The 22,444-nt window shown below is 35.5% G+C and overlaps 1 protein-coding gene across 5 annotated transcripts in view; it reads right to left on the bottom strand.

Moving 5' to 3' along the window:
* The window catches only part of FTO (fat mass and obesity associated), a 237,463-nt gene that overhangs the window by 181,625 nt on the left and 33,394 nt on the right, over positions 1-22,444 (bottom strand). For 4 of the 5 annotated variants that reach the window (XM_017833584.1, XM_017833581.1, XM_017833583.1 and 1 more), the window contains exons 2-4: positions 15,748-15,825; positions 10,059-10,719; positions 1,818-1,961 (exon numbers count right to left, since the gene is read on the bottom strand). In XM_017833584.1, coding sequence (XP_017689073.1) covers positions 1,818-1,961; positions 10,059-10,719; positions 15,748-15,780 — 838 coding nt within the window. In that variant the 5' untranslated portion in view covers positions 15,781-15,825. Of the gene's footprint in view, positions 1-1,817; positions 1,962-10,058; positions 10,720-15,747; positions 15,826-21,171; positions 21,254-22,444 lie in introns of those variants that run through there. The other variant, XM_017833582.1, reaches the window with a different exon arrangement.

Below are 22,444 nucleotides of genomic sequence, written 5' to 3'. Positions count from 1 at the left end.
ACAAAGTATTAATAAGAAAGTGATTTACTCTTCATCTTCAAAGGAATGTTAAATATATCCTTTGTTTCCATCTAAAGAGGCTCACAATGTTACGTATTAAATAAACTAATTTTCTGAGCCACCCTTCATAGAGCATTCCTGATAGTACTTCAGTTACTGCATTTGAATTCCATTGGGGAAATAAAAAATGCCCTTATGATCTGGTAACTCAGTCAACTACAATCCACAGTATTTTTCAATCAAAATACTATAGGTATACCCCCTCTTTTATTAATCACCTTCTGATTCTGTTGCCCAGCATAGCTGTGTATGCACAAACTTTCCAGTCAGGAAGGATTAGATAATAAGTTTACTTGATGGCTTAGATGCTATTGCACAAAAATAGATTAACAGTAGCCTTTCTAAGAATGTTTAGCTGTCACTTCACTCTCTCTTTCTGTATCCTCACAAATACAGAAAAGGGAGGCACATCCAGACCACCGTGCCAAAGGATCTCACATCTTCACACTTGATCTGTTCATGTCAAAACACGTTTAAGAGCACAGTCAGTACAGGGGTTTCACACAAGATACCTCACTGATGACAGTGCACAAGATCTGATGAGGTAACTAAGAACACAGAATGGTATATATTTTTTAAGATGGCCAACAAATGTACTGCTTGTTGTAAGTAAACTGTTTTCATCATTGTTGGAAGACGAAAGGGAAAGGGAAAGTTGAAAAGACTGTTCTGCTCATCAAGTTGGGAGTGACAGGTCATTCTAGGGACATTCCATGGAGTTTACCTTCCAAGGCACAAACACAAACAGGCAACAGTGCAAGTGCTCTCAGTCTTCAAAGGTGACATCTCTCAAGCCAAGACACTAACCAGGTAAACGTGATGTTGTCAAAAGCCTTGTTCTTGTTTTGTTTGATTTTTAACCAAATTTATTTAAACAAAAAGTTATAACCAAGAGAAACACAAGCCAAAATAAAAAGCAACAGATTTTGTGTCAACAAACCTTAGGAGCAGTTCTTGCTTCGTTTCTCTCCATGGAAAAACCTGAGTGCGTGAGCTCAGCTGCTCAAGTAAATTAACTCAATTTAATTTTCTTCTTTTAATCCTCTATGCTTGAGACATTGAGACTCACTCTTAGAGTGAGGCAGCTCTGTTCATTATGATCTTAGTATAATCCCACCACTAGAAAATAGCATGTTTGAATATAGGCATGGAAAAGTGTAGCAGAAGGACAGAAGTGTCAGGTGTAAAACTGGTGACTAATAAAACATCCACAGATTGGCATGACTGAAACTTCAAGAACCATGGTACAAGAAAACTTTAAGACTGCTACATTCACAGCTTACATAATACAGGTGCCACTCTATAAGCCACGCTGAAGAACAGAAATTTATTTGTTGAACATAACAGATGCAAATGCTCCCAGTTATTCAGAAAAACTGCATTAAGAATACAAAAAGCATCTAGAAATACAAGGATGGGACAGATGCGGTGCAACTTCTCACAAGATCTTAGGAAATTCTGGTTATGGCCTGAAGCCTGTCTTCGACTATTAATTCCGACTAAAAAACAGATAGAAAAGGCACAAAAAACCTATTTCTTTCTTAGCTGTGAAGTGAAAGAAACATTAATAAAAAAATTCCCTCAAAATACTCTGGAAGTAGGCAGGGAAGAAGGAATTTATTATATACCCTAGCCAGATTTCACATCTTTCTAAATAAAGCCCTAACTGAAAGGAAGGTGTGTTAACTTACTTAAATATAAATGTAATTTTCTCTACTGTCAACAGAAAGTTTAACTTCTTAGCACTTGAAAATTACCAAGCATCAAGTAGAAGTCTCCTTGGTGAAGTGGTATTGCTAATCCAGGTGTCTCAATGTCCCACGCTACCTTCAAGCCTACGTGCCAAACAGCTGGGTCTCTTCCCTTCAGTTCTTGTTCACTGCTTTCTCCCACACCTGAATCTTGAGAGAGAGAGAAAAACACCACAAACATGAGAGACAGGGCAAGAATCCTAAAATATAAAATCTCGTCTAATAATACAGACTTAAAGATATCCCATATTGGTACAATCTTAACAGGCTTAAAGATTCTATAACCTCCACTTGCTATAATCATCATCTCCAAATTCACGAGTATGCAACAGGTAAAAGTAAAAAAGAAAAAAGCCATATGAGATCAATAATTTTTTTTGCAACCAGCTTTACCAAGATGAAAACTTCAGGTTAATTAAAAAGTAAAGGCAAATCAAGCCAAGGTCTGTAGTGGACTTGAGGTTTTCTGAAGTTCTCAAGCACATGTAAGAGGAGTTTTCATTAAGCTTCACTCAATTTAATTTGTTTCATTACTGAAACTATAAGCATAGAAGAAAAAAATTTAAAAATGCAGTAACACTGATATAGCAATAGATAACTTCTGAAAGAATTTCAAGTCATAAAGTGCCAAAGCATTTTATGAGCAATTTCATTTGTGTACATACTTGCAATTTCAGTAAATCATAAACTGAGACAAAGTAAGGTGAAATAATGGTTACAAAACACAGACTAGACCAAAGTTGAGCAAATCTTGGAATCATATCTGTCATTCTTTTCTCAAAATTATTAGTCAAACATGCTAGATAACATGTGCAAGAGCCAACGAAGCTTCAATACATTTGTCACAACACTTTTCTTATCATTAGGCAACACGAACATGTTGAGCTTGGGGAAAAAATAATCCACTGCATAGAAATAGTATTTAGAGCTTAATCCCTCAGAACTATTTTCATAAGCTTACTTCACTGCCGTATAAATTGAAAGATACAGTCAGCACTTATAACAAGGTATTTGGGAGCTATGGTATAACAGTTTTAGGGCTAAAGTAACAGAGCATTTTGACAGGGAGGATGAAGTTTTAATAAGCAGTTGGCACAGAACGGCAGTGAATGGTTAGAAGTGAACTATGTAACATGCCTAATTCTGGCTTACAAGTTAGTAACTGTGTGTGTCCATTTCACTGTCCACTTGAAATGTGCTTTCACGTAATAAGTTTTAAAACCTTTCCCTTCATTTAATTCTAGAAGAAAAATATTGAACACATATAGCTCCTACTAGAATAGGCACCCACAAAACGCGGTCTTGAACTCACACTTTCAAAATATTCATGTCACTCCTCTCACGTGGTTACTACATTGCTTTTTTAATTGGGGGTTGCCCTTGGAAAATTAAGACAATCTATTAGTTATTATGCCAATTAAATATTGTCTATATTCAGGAAGCAGAGAGGAAAAACCTTTTGAAGAGCCAATCTAAAAAGTTCTTAAGTTAAAAATCTTACTGTAAATTTAGTCCCCAGATTCCCTCCCTTCACTGCTGCAGCTCTCAGCCAACTGAAGCTTTGGCTTGGGAGCAAGTCTAGGCCCTTCTATCAAGGAGCACACAAATGAGAAAACAAGAGCTAGCAAATACTCAGAAAAATCAATACTAAACTCTTCAAGGGGCTTTCATGTTTTCTACCCTCTTCAGATAAATCGTGACTTAATTTAAGAAAAATATTTTCTGAAAACTGCAAATAGGATGGCTTTCAAGGCATTTTTAATGCAATACATCATGGATATTATGAAAAGAAGTAACCTTTCTGGGTTAACTCTCTCTGTTATTCTGCTTTCCCATTCACTTTGGCAGCAGCACTGTTCACAATATGGCACCAATAAAATATAGAACTACAATCAGAGACAGCAATTTCAATCAAAGTTTCCTGGGGTCTCCTCATAAATCCAGCACCTTTGGAATGTGCTCGTTAAAATGACTTATTTTTTGCAGTTTGATAAATTTTTTATTGCTTAAGTACTGAGTTCAAATGCAGCTCACAGTCTCCTTTTCTCTATATTCTCAATTATTGCACCTTATAATTATCAGCAGCAATTGAAACTGATTGCTCCTACCATGTCATTTTGGTAACAAATGGAAGCAAGCTGCTACTTGCTTTTAAATGCATGCTACTCTGAAAGTGAGAGCAAGGGAAGAAAAGACACCTTAACATTTGTGGCATATCCCCAGGTAGCACTGACAAACTTTTACATAAAAACAAGTTGTTATTAAATTCCCTATGACACCTTGAGCATGACTGAATGTTGTATATTTATTGATATAATTACGGTTCCCATTTAAGTGAAAACATTTGGATGCATCTATATCATATGTATTTGACAGTAAATCATATGGATCTTGCACATACCCAGCACCTTAAGAACACAAGTTAATTTTGAAGTAAACCATACAGAAATGGTCAAATACAACAGTACTTAGTGGAAATATAACAACAAAACTATGTCCAAATTTGAATTCTGGTCAGTAAAGATTTAAAGATTTTGGCCTGTAAAAAAAACCTTTATGCTGGCATCCCAAATGAAATGGTGCAATCAGGTAACAAGCTCATCACAACATAACAACAATACCTCATCAAACCTGCAATTATGGTAGAACCATGAAGGAGAGAATGTAACTTCTACAGGAAACTGGCCACAACATTACGCTTTTAACTAGGCAGCTCAAATTTCAGAGATGTTCCAGCTCTAAGAACTGATCTTATCAGGTTTTGGTCATGGTTAGGTTCAGAACAACATGAAACTTGTTTTCCTGGAACTAGTTTGGTTATTGTGCCATGGCACAGAAAGTGGTTTTGAAAGGTTTCTTTGTTATTTAGCACCAAAATCTGGAGAGTTTGAGATTTTTTTGACACTCTGAAACCTAAATGTTCTTTATTCAAGTCAAGCTGTAATCTTTTGCATGATTTCTTAAAACAAGAGAATCATTGCCAACACATTGCCAAAAAAGGACTGAAAGCATCTCCTCTGTCATTAAATCCAACCGACCATTGTTACAGAGCTACAGAAAAAAAGGTTGGTTTATTTTATGGATTGTTTGATTTTTCCAGAACTTAAAAGAATTTGGGCACATATCCCTGAATTAATCAAATATATAAATTATTAGTGTCTTTCAATAGCAATTTATATATGTTGTATGCAAGAAGTGGAAGAAGCAGAGCATGCTTTGCTTCTTAGCAGCTGGTGGAAAGAATAAACATCTGCCCAGAGTTATTTCTTCTACCTTATTACTTGAAAAGCCATAGCATAAGAAGTTAAACTGTACCAACATTTTAATTTTTTCTTGCAAATGACATTCAGAAAACCAAAAATCCTAACATTTGCCAACAATGTTCTTATCAATTCACATTTGGAATATTGTGTTCAGCTTTATCAAGAACAAAGGCACTAAAATAAGAACAAAGAATATTCTGTCACCCCTTCATTTCTGAAGGAGAGACAGTATTTGATCAAATCAGTGAGAGCATGTTTAAAAGAACCCCCACAACCCACAACAGTCAATTCAAATGATGATTTCTTTTTAGATAACAGGGATTCAAATCTACTATTGTGAAAGTAATTGGATCATTAAAAATTTGTGATTCTCAGAATGTAATTCCAACTGGCCAGAAACTACAAGTTAGAGATAGACCATGCCACACAAATATTCATTTCTTAAGAAGTGGTACATAATTTCCTAAATACCATTTCTGTTATTTCAACAAGCAATATTTCTATAATATTACTGACACTAGAAATCATTTAATATAATTGGTCTCATCCTGCACAGATGTCTACTCCATGACTTTTATCCATTAAGCAGTACATAAAGAGGGTTATTGGTCAACTACAAAGTTAGATTGACTTCAATTCCAAACAACTTTTGTAGTTTCAGGATTTTTTTTTCTAACATTGTGAGGAAACACACATCTGTAGTGAATCTCAATTATTTTTATTCACAATTCAATGAAACAGCCATCATTAGGTTTAGTGCTAGGATGCTGCTTCTAACATCACAGAGTGAAAAAATACAAAAGAGAAGTGTGCAAAAGAAACAAGCATAAAAGCTCCTTCAAGATCAGAATTCACTGCAACCAACTGTAAGTTTGTTAAACCTTTCAACATCACCTTGTCAACCACCAGTGCCAGTTGTTCCGAAGTTCAAGAGTTAAACAGCAAACAGGCCTTATAGACAAACTAGATATGGTAAAGAATCCAGAGAAAACTACTTATCCAACCTCCAACACAGTCTGTGGGAAATCCAGGTAACAGAAAGACGGACACACTTCAAGTGATCACATTCTTTTCCATCTCCTTTAAGTTAGTAACTGAAACAAGTCTCTACTTCAAAGAACATCTTTAGAACCAACTAGTGCTCTGCTAAGTAATAAAACTTCCTGCAAAACTTAAAATGACCTGAGGGAAAGCTGGTCATTAGGAAATTTTCATGGATAAAATCCAATTTTTGAAAATGCCCTTTTTCTACTGGATTGCAATTCACTTTTATAACTGCAGTAGGAAATAAAAATGGGTTATTAGCTTACTATATTAAAATCCTGAATAAGTTTTTACCTTAATGCTCTCAGGTGATAGGATATTTGTAAGCTAATGTGTTTTTAAAAATGCTCAATTGGTCGAAATTTGAAATTCCTGTTCCTCAGTAAATTCTGAAAGGTAAATTAATGCTGAATATTGTTAGTGACAGTATAATTGAACACACATTCGGTAACCTATTCGGTTCTGCATATGCACCATGACTGCCACTCATGCACTTTCATGCAGCACACACACTAAAAGGAAACCTCTCAAATTTTTATGAGGGTCTGTTCTTATCACTTGACAACCTATTCTTAGCCTAGTGTAATGTATAAAGCAAATATTATTCAGATGAGCATCAAGCAAAATGTTTACCTTGTTTTGTTGTTAGAAATGTAACTCATTTGAGGTTGCTTTGAAACAATTTGACAAAGGAAACAAGAAAATAAACACTGATACCAATTAGAATATCAGCTTGTTCCAATATCTTTATGTTGGTGCCTAAATTCCTTTTCCGGCATATTAAAAACTGCTTCTACTCCAATTAACACTGATCAAAGTTTCAAACATTAAATTTTCATTATGGCATCAAACAATAAACAAGTGAACAAAAAAATAAGTGGTTTCAATTACAGCAGTATCTCTTTTAACACTATTTAATCAAATAAGTAGGTACCTAGCAATTAATGATATAAAAATGCAAATTAAAGTAAAAGAAAACCATATAACCTGAGCTGTGCATCTCTAAACAGTCTGACAAAGAGCTGCCATAACACAGTAAGACTGCCTGACTCCTAGGGCTCCTGCTGTTCAAAATTTGACAACCTGGGGATTCCACACTGGCAGCAGGGTAGATCAACACTAGCCATGAAGCTCTGGAAGCCTGAGCTTCCACATGCTAAAGGCTGCCACAGATCCTCAGTGCTTGGAGTACCTCAGAGACCAGTGAGAATTTGAGGAATTGAGAGCTGACAAAAGAAATGGGCAAGACCTAGCAGAAAAGAGAATCAAGTTGGTTTCAACAAAAATAAACGTGCTCAATGCGTGTGTGCACTTCCCACAGAATCAGTGCTTTCTCCCAGAAAATTACTAATCTATCTAAGCCACATTTTCTAAGGAAAAATTGTTCCATCAAAAAAACTCTGACCACATCTACTCTTTTTATTACGTACTCTGTAATGATTCTGTGATAGTCATTACACATCACAGTGAGAACTCAATGCTAACTCGACACTAAATGAATTAATGGCGTAAGTACTAATCAAAGATATTGGCAAAAAAAGTAAATATATTTATGGAAAATAATAAGAGAAGTCAAGACATGATTCTACACAGATGTCACAACAATTTTCAAAAAGATGTTGAGATTCCTCTTGCTTTACAGTTATGGAGAGCTCGGTAAGACATATGGGAAATACTGCAAGTCTCTGAACTGAAGAAACCACTGAAGTGATACGCAACTGGAAAGAATAATATTATAAACACTGATAAGCTTATAACTACAAGCATTCATTTCTGTGAACAGAAAATCAGAAGATCAAAAAAAGACAATCTATTTATTTCTCTACAATCAAGTAGACTGGCCCCTCCTCTTGGATGTGCTGGGCACAAAACTTCAGCACACGCAAGTATTTACTGTCATTTCAATGACAAAGCCATGCTCATAAGCTATAAACAGGATGCATTTCCTCCAATTTACAAAGAAGCAGGTCATTGCTTCAGGGATATACAGTGACAACCCCTCCCTGCACACAGACAGATGAGTGAACTGTTTGCACACAAAGCGACACCGCAGGACATTTCTTCACCAGGCTCAGGAGCCACACCAGGCACCTCAAACTCCCTCTCAGGTTCAAGAACCCAACCTGAGCCACGCTCAAGGGCCGTAAGTGGAATTTAATCTTGTTCAGATCTGACTTCATAAATAATTTTCTTCCCCAAAAAACATCTCTTACACTGTCTCCAGTTACACTGAGGTTTTAATATTGCCACCTCCTGCCAAGGGACTTCTCTCCTCCCCCCCACCCTGCACCCCATATATAATCAAACTTCAATTGGAGCAAAAACAGAAAAAATTTAAGTTGTAATTTTTTTTTTTTTTTTTTTGTAAATCTAAATCAATTTATTCACTGGAAAGACCTTAGTTTCTTTGTTTTCATGTCTATTTTCAAACCCTCCAGAAAAAAATTACAAACTTTTAAATGCAAGTATATTTATGAAAAAATCTTGTATGTGGCAAAAACATTAACTGTGCACAGATATCAAAATAATTTTTAGTCTAAATGTATAAAATATGTCTTTACACCCCCATCAATCAAATCTTCCACAGAATTTACAGTGGTTTTAAAACACCATAATTTTTACCTATTTAACTTGCTGAATAAAAGAAACAAAATCAACTGACGAGTTATGGATAAACATAGCAGTTTTCATATTTGTTGATTTATAGCTCTCTTAACTTAAAGGGACTCACTTTTTTCCCCCCCATAAGCAAATTTTATGTTAAAGTAAAATGTTTTTAAGCATATTACAATAAATCCTCACACACAGTATTATTAAGTTGAAGTTTCTTTAACTTAAAATCTTACTGCAAAAATATTTATCTACAGTCTTACTGGGAAAAAAACAATGTATTTACTGGACATAAAATACCAATGCCTTTGACAAACAGGGCAGAAAAAAGTTTATGAAGAAAATTACACTTTTACTTGTCAGGAAATCTCTTTTATTCAGCTTGCTATGCCAGTTGATGTTTTATGTCCAGGAAAAAGTAAATAATATGACTTCAGCTGTACATTAAGTAACAAAGTGACCCATAGTTTCAAAACTAATAACAAAACCAATAAGAGAATGCACATGAAAGTATAAACTATCATTTTTACATCAAAGCCTTTATCCAAAACCTACCAAAGTCAACGTGAATTCTTCCCATGTTCTAAGGCAAACATCAAAGGATTTTTGGAATAACAAAAAATCCATTGTGAGTTATGAAACATAACGGAGCATTTGCAAATTCAAATCAAGTGTCTAAATTCTAATCTTATGCCCTGCAAAACTGGGAGTCATTAAAAGAAATCCAAAGCCTGTCAGATAACAGTTCTTTTAACAGAAAATGTCCACCCTTCCCAACTACAGAAATGTTGGCAAGTCCCATAAAACATGCATTAACACTACAGCATGCCTAGACAAAATGCATAACTTCAAAATAAATATAGTAATACTTCTATCCAAAACCAACTGAAAATGATCTTTCCAAAGAAAGAAGAGTAGTAAAACCAGCAGAAAGTAGAAGCAAGTCTGTATATGACAAATAACACCATAAAAATGGTGATCTCAACTACAGTGAAACATTTTACAGGACAGAAAACATGCTCATGCACTAACCTGAAAAAGGAATTTGACAGATTTTGATTTCCTGGCTCTTAGTCAGGAAGTTAATTACACCAATTTTTAAAGCTACTTAGAGAACAACTGCTAAGCCAGTAAACACAGGTATATTTTGTACAGGTTTTAGTAAAAATAAAGATAAGGCTTAAATACAAAAGGCACCACAACGCATTCAGAAGCACATGACAAGCCTAGACTGGCATGCAGGTGTGCTTATGCACATACACACAGGGAAAGAGAAAAGGGGTTCAGGGATTTAAGATAATTATACGACTGGTCAGCTCCCATCACCCACCTTCACAGCTGTAACTGTACACAGCAACCGTCGACCTTTCAACCAGATTCTCGTCGTGGTGCCAGCTCACTGCCATGTTCCCCATTCCAAAATAAGGCTCTTGTTTCAAGTACAGCATTTGCAGTGGATCCATATAATTTAATAAAGTCAGGTTATAAGATGTTCTGTTCTTTAGACTTACGGAGTCATCCTCTGGTACACAAACACCGCTTTGATCTTTTGAAACAGACCCTCGCTCCGTAAGAGAAGTAGCAAAACTTTGCTCCCTATCTATTACAGCAGTATCTTTCATTTCTTTGGTCTCACATAAATTTTGTCCTTGTAATGTCTTGACTGCTTCAATATGCAAGTAGTCATTAAGTCTGATTAATGCTTTACAAGCATCATGTATCTGAGGACTGCAATATTTTATATCATAACCTTCAGTAGGCCAAGGAACTGTAAACAATCTTGTGTTCAAGTACTTGTAAGTGCATCCTGGGTTTCCAATTAATATACGAGACACTGGAGTAAGGAAATCTTTTCCTTTGATCCTTACAAGATCTTGAAAGAAACAATCGTGTTCTCGCAAGGTCAGAAAGCCTTTTTGTACCATTTGATGGAGCTCTTCAGGTACTGTCTCAGATTTTCTGAAAATCAGCTTGGAATATTTGGTCTTCCACTAAAGAAGAAAAAGACAAAAACACCAAACAACAGAAATAGGAAAACAATTATTGTTTTTACAAGAATCAAAATATTTCATTTATTGAAAAAGAGACAAGGCTAAATTGTCAAGTTATCAAGTATGAGTCTAGAATATAGTGAAGAAACAAATGCCAGTATTTTTTACTTTATTTCCATATATCAATATATTGCACACACTGTGGATATGTACCAGTGGCCTGTAACCAGAGAGTATCAATCAATCAATCAATCAGTCAGAGGATTCTGGCAGAAATTAGTAGAACATATAAGCTCATCTGATGAACCTGTAGATAATGCTGCCTTTACACATACAAACAACAGGTTACCAAGCAGTGAAAAAGCAACTCTTCTTTTTTAGTGGTTGCAAAGACCATTTTGTTTCATTCTGATGCACAGAATTCTAGAGGTCTACATGATAAACTCAAACCATTTGATATAACAATACTTCCTAGGGAAAATGTAAAAAAATGAAAATGTAAATTTTAAAAAAATGCACTGCATGTCTAACTTCAAAACAGTCCTCTACACACTGGTCCTTTCTGTTTTCACATTCCTCAGTGCATGCCAATTAGCTCTCCTGTTTTATATAAAAGTTCTCCTTTTAGATAACAGAAAATTTCCAAACTTATTTTCCTCCCCAGCTCCCTACCTGTAATATCCTTTTTCCTCATATCCTCTTCTGACCATACCAGCTCTGGTATCAGCTGGAGTTCAGAATCCAGCAGCGTGTGGAGGCAACAACTCCCAGCAAGGTATAACACTGCTAATCAGCAGCGTCTTGCTTTGTATGCACAATACTGCTTCCCACTCCAGGAAGGCTTGGATAATTTTATTTTGTTAATCTGGTTTTCTAAGGAAGCGAGTATCACATAATCACACCTTTTATTGGCTGCCTGTAAATCTGCTTTAACTACTGCTGAGACTTTTTGGCAAACTGGACAAAGGCTAGAGAGAATAAATTCTTAAAAAGAGTTCTTGTGTATTTCATTAAAATTAATAGATAAATAAAAGAAATAGATGCAAACTAGTGCCTTTAGTAAGGGAAAGGCTGCAATGTGAGTATATCAAGTATCAATTAGCAAGTGTGAAGCTCCAAAGGACATCTATCTCCTTCTGTCCAGAAATTAGTCACTAGACTGGGGAAAAGGCAGATACCAATGGTGGTGTGGGGAAAAATGTTAAACCGAAATCTGAAGGCATTAGGAAATGGGGCAAGAGCACGTGGATGCACAAAACTGATCCATCAAAACTTTTACTAACCTAATATCTTACATTCAAAGTGCTTTTAAAAATACAAGTAAAAGTCACCAGCACAAAGCACCACACTGATGTACAGTCCATCTGTGGGTTCCTTCTGGTACAACTCAAAATGACTTTACTAGTACTATCTACTTCCAAGTCTCATTTAAGACTTTCCTTTCAGGAAATTAATTTTAAAATCCAAAGAACATGCCTTTAAAAAACACAAAGCAGGCAGTAAGTCAGTATGCACATTTTCTGCTGCATGAAAACAGTTACAGTTCTGCATCATAACACACTGTTATCCTACAACTCTGAAGAGCTGGCTTTATAGAATCATTTGTTTCTACTAAAAAGAGGAACATAAAAGGAAGCCTATTTTAAAAATAATGATTACACATAATAAATCTTAGTTTGTCTGTAATCCTTGTCACCATTTCTTGTGAAATTTTTACAGTGAAGCTAACTCCCCTTCTTTACACATTCTTACAGTTTACAAAAACTAGCTTCCTGGAGAGAGGGAAAAAACCTCTAACAGTATCTACAGATAATAATAATTTCTGACAATTGTATTTACATCCTCAACTTCAAATATAAAGCTTGAAAACAGTCCCAGATATCTGTCTAAAGGTCCCTCTACAATCCCCAGCACAGAACACTGGATCCCAGCTTTCATTCAAAGAACTGAATCTAAACTTGATAAAAGCAATTCACCTGAGCTTGTCAAAAGCTCAAAATGATTCCTTTAGAGGTCCTGAACTGTCCCTTTTGTTTCAATCAGTGCTGTGTATCTCCAGCCACTGAACAGTACAGTGAAAAAATAAACAACAACTTCTGAAATCAGTAACTGTACATTTCAGACTTACACTTATAGGCTGCAGTCAGATGGGTGGGTACAGGTTGATGGGAGTCATAAATACCTTTTCACAGTCATACTTAATAATGACAGAACATTATATGTTGTGACATACAAAGGCTATTACTGCATTATTTCTTTCATTATGCAAATGCCATGTATAAAAGAAAGAGCACTAACAGTTCTATAACAGTATCCCAGTATTTCTTTAAATAATTCTGTACACTGGACATACTCAGATTAACCAGTTACCACATAACATATGCTACTGTGGTATATTTAAACAGTCATTAATACTACGTATTTTTAAACCATTTATACAAAGATACAAAGAGACTGAATTTCTGACATGAATTGCACCCATGAAATTACAAACAACTATTAGAAACAGGAGGGAAATAAGAATATGATGTAAAGCAATTAAGTGCCTGAAAACACGCACTAGAAAGGAAACACACAGATTTTACAAAGGTAACAACATTGTATTCCCCCCTCTGAACTGCAGAGGTAATGCCTTGCACATTTTGTTGCCAGCCAAGTCAGAGGCACGTTACCTTTGGATTCTGTTTTAAGATCACACATTTAAGAACTACTTTATCATGAAGTTTCACACTGTACACTTAGAATTCTACCTTAAAAAGAAAAAAACCACACTGATATCTCCAAAGAAAGCAGGAAGTGGAAACACATTTCCGACACATCACATGAAAACAGTTTGGTCTTCTTTAAATCTCCAACCAGTGACTGTGCTATGCCCCACATAAGGAAAACATTAAGGGATCAGATCCAGGGTGAATGCTGGGTTCACATAGGACACCTTGTTGTTTCGGGGGGATGGGGAAGGGGGAGTAATCGTGTCCTCTGTGTTGTAACTCTGACAGCAAGTATTAAAGGTCAATTCACTGTTCACTCGGAAAGAAGTAGGTACATTGCTGGCAACTACAGGACAAAAAAAATAAAAAACACATTTGATGGTCAAATCTGCATTTAACGTTACACACAGGATTTTAAATATATAGATGCTTTCCCTTCTGATGGTGATAATCAACACACAGATCCACCCTATGGACACAACTGACAAAATAAAGTTAGAAATCAACAATAAGGACCCTCGATAAGAAAACTACCATATACGTCATAAAATGATAGTTTGTACTTCAAATATTTGTGAATTACCTTCTTAAAAGCCTTTTTCTTATTCCAAACTGGCGCTAAACATCACAGTTTTTCAGCCTGTGGCTTGGGGCCCATTTCTAAAATCCTTCATCAAGCAAGACACATTGAAAGAGGATGTCAGTGAAGTTCTGCTTATGATGGAATTTCTTACTTCTGTTCAGGCTGTGCGCTTCCACATCTGACAGGATATGGCAGTTTTTCTACTTGCAGCCTACCTAACCTTTCCAACATGTTCAAAGAATGCTGCTTTATCTGAGGTGGATCCTTAAAGGAGTAGGGCAGGTCTGTCCAGGAAAGACAGACTGTAAAACTAAAGTGTATGTGATATTTTACTTCGCAATTTGTTGTCTTCAAGCTCTCACCCTTCTTTTCCTCCCATCTGTAGTGCATTTAAGCGTCATGGAATTTGTAATTTCTACAGCTGTGATTCAAGTAACATTTCATAACCACCACAGAATTTAAAAGGTGCTTGTGATGCTTAAGATTATCATGTACACTTAAAAATACCTAGCATGCACGCATATACTACATAGAAACTATAATTCTATATTTGCAGAAAGAGTGTATCTAAACTTTATTAAGGCTTGAACAGGTCTGATTTCACTGCTTATCTTGTTCCCACTGTCTTCTATATTTATGGGTTACTGATACTGAGCAAATGAGATGCCACCTGGGCAATCTTGGCTCCACCTTCTCCTTTCACATCAGCTCCATGAGAATGTGGATTTACAAAGATAGGAAAAAAAAAAGATGCTGGGCAAAGCAGCTCTTGCCAGTAACAGAGACAGAAAAAGAGAACAGGAGGGGATGTAACAGGACAAGGAAGGAGAAAAATCAGCTCCCTGTGTCTTAAAAGGGGGAAGAGTTTCTTCATGAACTTTAGTTTAAGACTAAAAAGAATGTGTTTGGGTTTTTTGTAAATAAAAAAAAATAATAAAATCCATCTGTTTAGCTCTTATAAATTTTTCCAGCTCTTCCACACTTCTACATCTTTGAGCCATATATCAATATATAGAAGACAGATAACACACCTGTAATGTAAGCATGCTTGCTGTAGCTGTTCAAACTACGAGATTATTTCTTATACTTTTTGCCTTACAGTGATCCAATTTGATCTGATTGAACCTACCCTGTGTTTTATAGCCAATATAGAAAGATGCAAGACAGATGCAGAAAATTCTATTAATTCATCATATTTTTCCACACACTCATTTGGTTTACTACTCATGAGTCTACTGGGCCTGATCCTACTTTTGTTTGGTTTCATTTGAGGTATTCCTGTTTCCACAGTTTGTTTTTTAAGCAATGTCTCAATGGTTAGTTATTGTTTGAAAGTAAAATTAAGGTCTCAAAAATTTGAATTTCTATGTTAATATTCTCCCTCTTCTGCCAAACACAAGCTATAAAGAACAGGTCTCTTCACAGCTCAGATAAAAAAAAATTAAAGGAATGATGAGATGTGTTTTATTTCAACAAAGCATGAGAAACTCTGATTGTTACACGTTACCTGGAACTCAGGGTACACCCCTAAAAATAAACTAAGTTCACCAAGTTCTCATTCATGAATATCTCAGTTCTAGAGATCTTATTTCACACCACCTGGAAGTCCATTATCAGCCATCAGGACACCTTTTTTCATACCAGATTTCACAGTGTGTCTTTGAAGAAAGATTTATTTGTTGTTCGGTCCAAAAAGTCATTTTAGTTTAAAACAAGTTAGAAGAAATACATTACCAACTGATGGAAATCATCATCGGCTGGAGTCATATATGGAAGTCTGTTCTCTCCAAGTTCTTCAAGAAGCCTTTTTTTCTGTTTTGGAAGGGTAAAATTGAAAAAGAAAATTAGACAAAAACCAAGATATAAACAGAGAAGTATAAAATTAGTTGCATTAAAATGACAAAAACTGGTGCAATTATTTCTCTTGTTACCATCAATTCTGGAAAATTAAATAAGGAAAAACAGATGAAAAAAAATCAGTTGAACTTCTCGACTTACAAAGCAGTAATTCAAGTTAGGTTGTTTCTCAGCACATGAGAACTTTTACTCCTGAATTCTTTTTTAGATAATCAGTCTTTATTACACCGATCAAAATCCATGTCAGTCTAATGTTCTTCAAAACTGTGCCTACTTTATAACTGGACATGAATTTCTTAGTTATCTGTTGTAAGAGGAAGACCAGATGGAAATGGAATACAGTTTTTACAGGAATGGTAAGTGTAATACAAAGGGAAACACAGAATAAGATAAAAAAGGTATCGCTAATGCTTTAATGAAACCAAGTTATATGGAAACTACATATTTCATCACCTAAATGTTACTGCAAATGGAGTATTCCATAGACAAGAGAACTAATTGTCAAATAAAAAAATCCTTTTTCTTCTACATTTCCCTCTTCATCATCACTTTGGGTTGCATAAATAAGTCAAAACAATCTTCTCTATTCTGGCAAACTTATTTAAAAAAAGAAGAAAACAATACTGCATGTAGTAACTAACTCCTGGCTTACAGCAAACACATAAACAAGGAAAGCTGAACTATTAAGAGTATAACTGTGCATTCTGTGACAATTAATTCCATTTATTCAAATTTAAGCATTAAGGAAGATGATAGAGGTTTAAAATCATGAGGAAGTGTAGAGGTTTTGGAGGTTTACAGATGAGTCCAACTACAATAAGAGCAGGTGTCTCTCACTTACTCATCTCCACGCTCACAATGTGCTGAGCACTGACTCTTAACGAGCCCAAGAACAGCACTGACATTTCTGAACTGGCACTGTAAGTTCTCTACGTCCCCAGTTTTCTTTGGGGACAGGTTGCTGGCATGTTATGGCCATGAAGCCATTGGATTAAGCTGGCAGAGAATGACATGCTGATTTGCTGCATATCCTAAAACAGTTACACTTGTCTATCGCTAAAAGCTTGCCAGAATTTTATTACATGGAATCGCTGAAAACATTAGATTGGCTTTATTACCCGTAAGATCAACCACATTAAACTGCAGGGGAAAAAAATATATTTCAACATGGACTCACATCTGTGGGAAGGGAAAAAAAAAAGAGAGATTCTGACAATTTCTTTGTCAAGTACCAGCCTCTTGGCAAAAAGCACAGAACATTAAAATGCACTCCTGTGTATAGGCAGTACTAGTTCACATTTGATTGTCAGATCTGGCTAAGTGCTGCTCTTCAGCTTGATGTGCAGACTAATACACACAGCTGGGTGGTATAACATGTTGCTCATCTCTTATGCAAGAAGCTGTCACACAGATGTCAAAAACATCAAGCTGCTCACAAATACCTCCAAAAAGTTAAAAAAAAAAGAAAAGAAAAAGAAAAAAGAAAAACTGAAGATCTGGCTATACCAGCTGGCTGATGTGTAAATCTAAGTACTGTTACATGAGCACTGTTTATTGGCTCTTCAAACACATAAACCCGTAAATAAAAGTTTAAAAATTGCCTTTACTTGAAGGTATCAGGCATCTTAAAAACAATTTTTCTAAATCTGATTTTTAAATTTTAAAAAATTATTAACAGTGTAGCAGTTTATTCAGGTATCATGACTATGTTTCTTACACTTCAAAAAACAATGTGATTTTTATATATACATTAGTGATGCCAATACATGAAAAACCATCTTATGTGCACCATCCCTATAATGTCATCATGCATCGTGCACTGCTTCAGAAACTTTGTTAACTCTGGCCTTCAAAGAGGAGTAAACCTCTACAAATTTTGTAGGCTGCTATGAGTATTACTCGAGCTATTATACCTAACTGATAACTGCAATGAAGATCAAAAGCACTAATGCCCAATTTTAGAGCGTGCAATGAACTTCTTGAAGATCTTGACAGACTCTGTTCATTTATTAGTCATAGACAGGCCTATTAATGAGATGATTGATTGTGAAATTCATCGAGTGGAATATTAATAATTGGAATGTCTCAATCACTATAATTTTTTTTTCCAAAGTTTTTTCTCGGCAACAGAAGTGACACATTGTATGTTACAGAGCAGAAGTAACACAAACACAGCTCAGACACATCAAAGTCACAGGCCAAAATGCAGTTACATTACAGACACATGGTTTGTTATTTTCAAATTAAGTGGCATAAGGAAAAGATGGGACTTAATGACATTTTCTGACCAAGAAGCATGACAATGTAAAAACTTTTGCAGCTGACGTTTTTTCCCTGCAGGGTGTCAATACCATTCTCAAAAGGTTTCATTTCTCTCTTAATTGTAAGACAGAAGTTCAATAACTAGGCTATAAAGGCTTAAGAAGACTTCAGTGTTTCCAACATAAAATTCTCACTTAGTTTCCTCATCAAACAAGTCAAAAGACAATACCTATTTTCCAATTTATGGATCTATGCCTTGGGTGAAACAATATAATACAAAAACTAAATTTATTGAAATCACACAAACATTAATGAAATTAGTTCTGACAACAAATTCAAGGCTGCAATGTCACAACAATTTCTAACACACAGAAACACTGAAAACATTAAGCAAAAGTGTGGTTTTTTCCTCCCCCAAAACTTAGCATAAAACACAGTGAAGAATTCATTGAAGAAACTGCTGTTGTTAACACAAGGGAGACTTAAGTCCATGCAAGTAGCATTCACCTCTAAAAGATAACCCAGTTTGCTGCCCTGCATTTCTCCTGAATTTTGGGAAAATGTCAGCTTCACTATACCAGGTAATGTCTCTGGGCCTGGAGCAGCATCTCATATAGGTGTAAAAAGTCAGTCACAAAAGACCAAGACATGGACAGATACAGAAGTGGCTATGAAACATTTAAAGATGTTAGTTCTTAGCTATACAGTAAGAATGCAGTCTGATAAGCAGTTAAAATAAATATTATATTCAAACTAGCCTTCCAAAAAATACGACTGTATCTCACTATTCTGGAAAAGTCCATTTCATTATTCCCTAAAAATGATTTTTTTTTTCCCAGAAAAGATGGTCTTTTGAAACTTCTAACAGACATATTCCCAACCTCAGAGGGGATGCAAGTAACTTTTTTTTTTCAGTCACTGATTACTTATTTACACCTTACAATCAGCACTATGTAGAATAAAGCAAAAGATGAATCATGCTATATAAAGGATACATGAAAGAAGGCAATTCAAACAAACCCAAAATATCTGTGTTGTAACTTACTATTTTTAGATATTTATGCAGAGAAAACAGCACAACCAGTAAAAAAATTCTATATAATCATATACACTCTTCCCTGAAAAATAACTGGATTTTCTGACTCATGTCACAGTGACCTAAAGTTCCACCTAATTTTCCCTTAATTTCATCAATGATTTCTGTATTATTTCCATAAAGTTAGATTGAAAATGTTCTTCATTTTTACTCTCCTCCACCCTCAGCAACCTTACAGCAAAGAGAGCTAAAAGAAAGCTGAACATTTTATTCAGGCTGAATTTTACCTATCTCATGTCTAGATCTGACAAATAATCTCACTGGGGCTACAGGAGGGAACAACACACTGCTGGAGGTGAGGCTGCAAAAGGAAGGCACAGCAGCTCTGGAACATCATCTTCACTCCCAGCCTATAACAGCTCCTCTGCCTCAACTCCTTTCATCAGAAGTTCTCAAAACATTGGCTATTTTTTCATCTTAAAAAGTTTTGCTAACTCCCTGCTGCAGTTTTTACACTTTTGAGAATCCTGACCTGGGACCAAAACTAGTAAAACTTCAATGTTTTTCTTTTCGTTTTCAATGCAATTCAATGTGTTTGCAGAAATTTCTGGGGTAGATCCTAAAAAACAAAGGGCCTCTATTCAAAGCATAAGAAATTATCATCTCCATCTCCAGTACTGTTTTTCCCAACAGTCTTTTGTTTTCCAAAAGGTTATCAGGTGTAGAAAGGCACTCTGAGAATGCTTATTGTCATGAAAGAAAGATCTGAAACACAAGTACAGATACAGACCTTAGGTTTTCCAAAAATCTCTCCTTTCTATTAGCTTGTTTCCCCAGATAAGAATGAACATTAGAGCCTGTGTTTCACTTTCATTCTTTTTTCTTTTAATTAACTATAATAAAACATGGATTCCTTTCAAGTCCTGCATGAAGCAAAGGACTAGTGCTCTGAAGTGAGAGTTCAACAGCTTTATAAAGGAGGAAGATTAAATACTTTATATAGCAAAAATTTTGTGGCACAATAGTAAAACCCCATCTAGAAAAAAGTCACCACTTTACAGGAACCTCCACAACTTTACCTCCTAATAGTCTCTCACATGTTGTGTTTTTTGGTTTCTTTTTTAATAAAATAAAATTGGGATAGTTTCTTAAGGAAGGCATGTGATTTTGAAGTTGACATTTGTTTAAACTACAAGGCTTTCCAAGTGTTAGCTATTAAAACTTCATAGCTACCAAGATCATTCAAGTGGTTCACTAAAACAAGTTATGTCAGAAATGAACCTAGAGTAATAAAAAATATATTCTAAATGCACCATTACAGTTTTTATTTCTCCATTATCACATATATTAGATTTCAGAATTTTTTTCCTTCAAATTATTTCTGTAAACTCCACTCATCAAAAAGATCTTAAGGAACTGGCCAATTTTACAGTACCATTTACTGACATGAAAAAGTTGTATTTCCAGCTTACCCTTCATTACACTCAAGACTTACCAAAAGCCTTGTCTGTGCTACATTCTTTCTATAATCCAGACTGCCAAAAAAACTGGCAGACATATGACCATACTGTACCACACTTTGTTTACTATAAGATGCCCTCTCCACACCCTACTATATGTCAAAAACATTTTCATATTAAGGGAAAAAATGTGCATTATTATTATTCTATATACACTCACATTAAAGTTATCTGTAACTCTCTAACAATATTTCATGTCCCCATACTTAATAATTATACTACAATAAAGTATGCTTGTTATTTAATATGATCACAGTGAAACCTGTTCTCCCACTGAAAAAAAGTCCAGTTACAAAAGTAGCAAAATGCAGCTCAAGTGATCAGGGCACAAAAAAAATCACGTAATGAACAATCTACTGCCATGCAAAGACCTCAGGTCTAACAACCAGCATCTTTAACTGAGGAGCTGCCTGAGAGTCTGTTTGATATTCTTTGCTGAAAATGTACTGTTTGGCTTTGCTTACCAATTTCAACCTCTCTTACCCTTTCTCATAAATCAACAGGGCCGGATTTTGGTTCACACAGACCAGTCATGCACATGCACAACACACTCAACCGATGTAACTGAACTAAGAGTTAATTTATGCATTGAAGCAGCTTAGTAATGTGTGAAAAATGTCTGCTGCCAGTATCCCCTCTCTCCCCACCTTGACGTGTTAAGGCCCCTTAATTGTTGTTTTAACCTACAGGAACATTGTTCCTTTGGCCAGTGATTGTTAATGGAACAGAACTGGCAATTTCCTTACCTAGCTGAGTGTATATTTGTCACACATGGATTAGCACCTTAAGTAATCATAAGAAAACTTTGAAGCGATAAATAGTTCAAACACTGACACTTTGGACTGACAAAATGTCCCTAAGCCTCCTCAGTACAATTGTCAATAAACTTCTGATCCCTCTACCATCACTTCAAGCATCTTGATGCCATCATCCATTTCTTGTTCCTTATCACTTGTGCATCCTCTTCCAGCAAGTACCAGTTGGTAAATGGGTCGGCTGTATGCATTAGGTGAGAAGTAAGAACATTCAGACTTTGTTTGAAAATGATCAAGCTTCAATCAGATCTCCAGTTCTTAGTTTCTTCTTATACATACAGACACAAAATCATACATGTACTTAAAAAAGCAGAACAGTGGATACTTTTAGTGCAACATAGTTGTGATTCACAGTGAATAGATAAAGACACTGAGGCATTTCTGCATGCCATTTTTTGCAAAGTTTCTTAAAAAGAGTCAATAGCTGCTGAGAAACTAAATTTCTCACTTGAGCAGTTCTTAAGCAGCTCAATTCCAAAGAATCAGCAGACAGAAACCTTGATGACTGTCACCAATAACTGATTCTGCATCATGTAGCAAAAATACACATCCAGTCGCCAAGAAACCAAGTGGTTTTGACCAGCTGTGAAATACTAAGCACCAATCTTTGACAGAGAAAAGACTCAATAAAGAATAAAAGCAGATAAAATAAAAATCTAAATTATAACAAGAGTTAATATTGAAACAAGGATACATTTGGTGTTGCTGTCTGTAGACCTCTCAGGTTCTAATGACGTGAAGATACTGATGCTGCTTGACTTTTATGGAGTCCCTCACTAGGATGCAGGGCAGTAGAGCTGTGTAGCCTTAGGAGATGCACATTGTGCTTAGGAATGGAAAATAATACTGACATGGTGCTTTTTCTCCTTGAATAACCCAAGGAAACAGAAAGAAACATTAAGAATCACCACGCTGTTTTGGAAAGTATTGCACATCTGCAA

This window comes from Lepidothrix coronata, unplaced genomic scaffold, assembly GCF_001604755.1.
Source record: "Lepidothrix coronata isolate B3197 unplaced genomic scaffold, Lepidothrix_coronata-1.0 Scaffold217, whole genome shotgun sequence".
In the NCBI taxonomy this organism is placed as follows: domain Eukaryota; kingdom Metazoa; phylum Chordata; class Aves; order Passeriformes; family Pipridae; genus Lepidothrix; species Lepidothrix coronata.
This window is presented reverse-complemented; position numbering and strand designations above follow the sequence as displayed.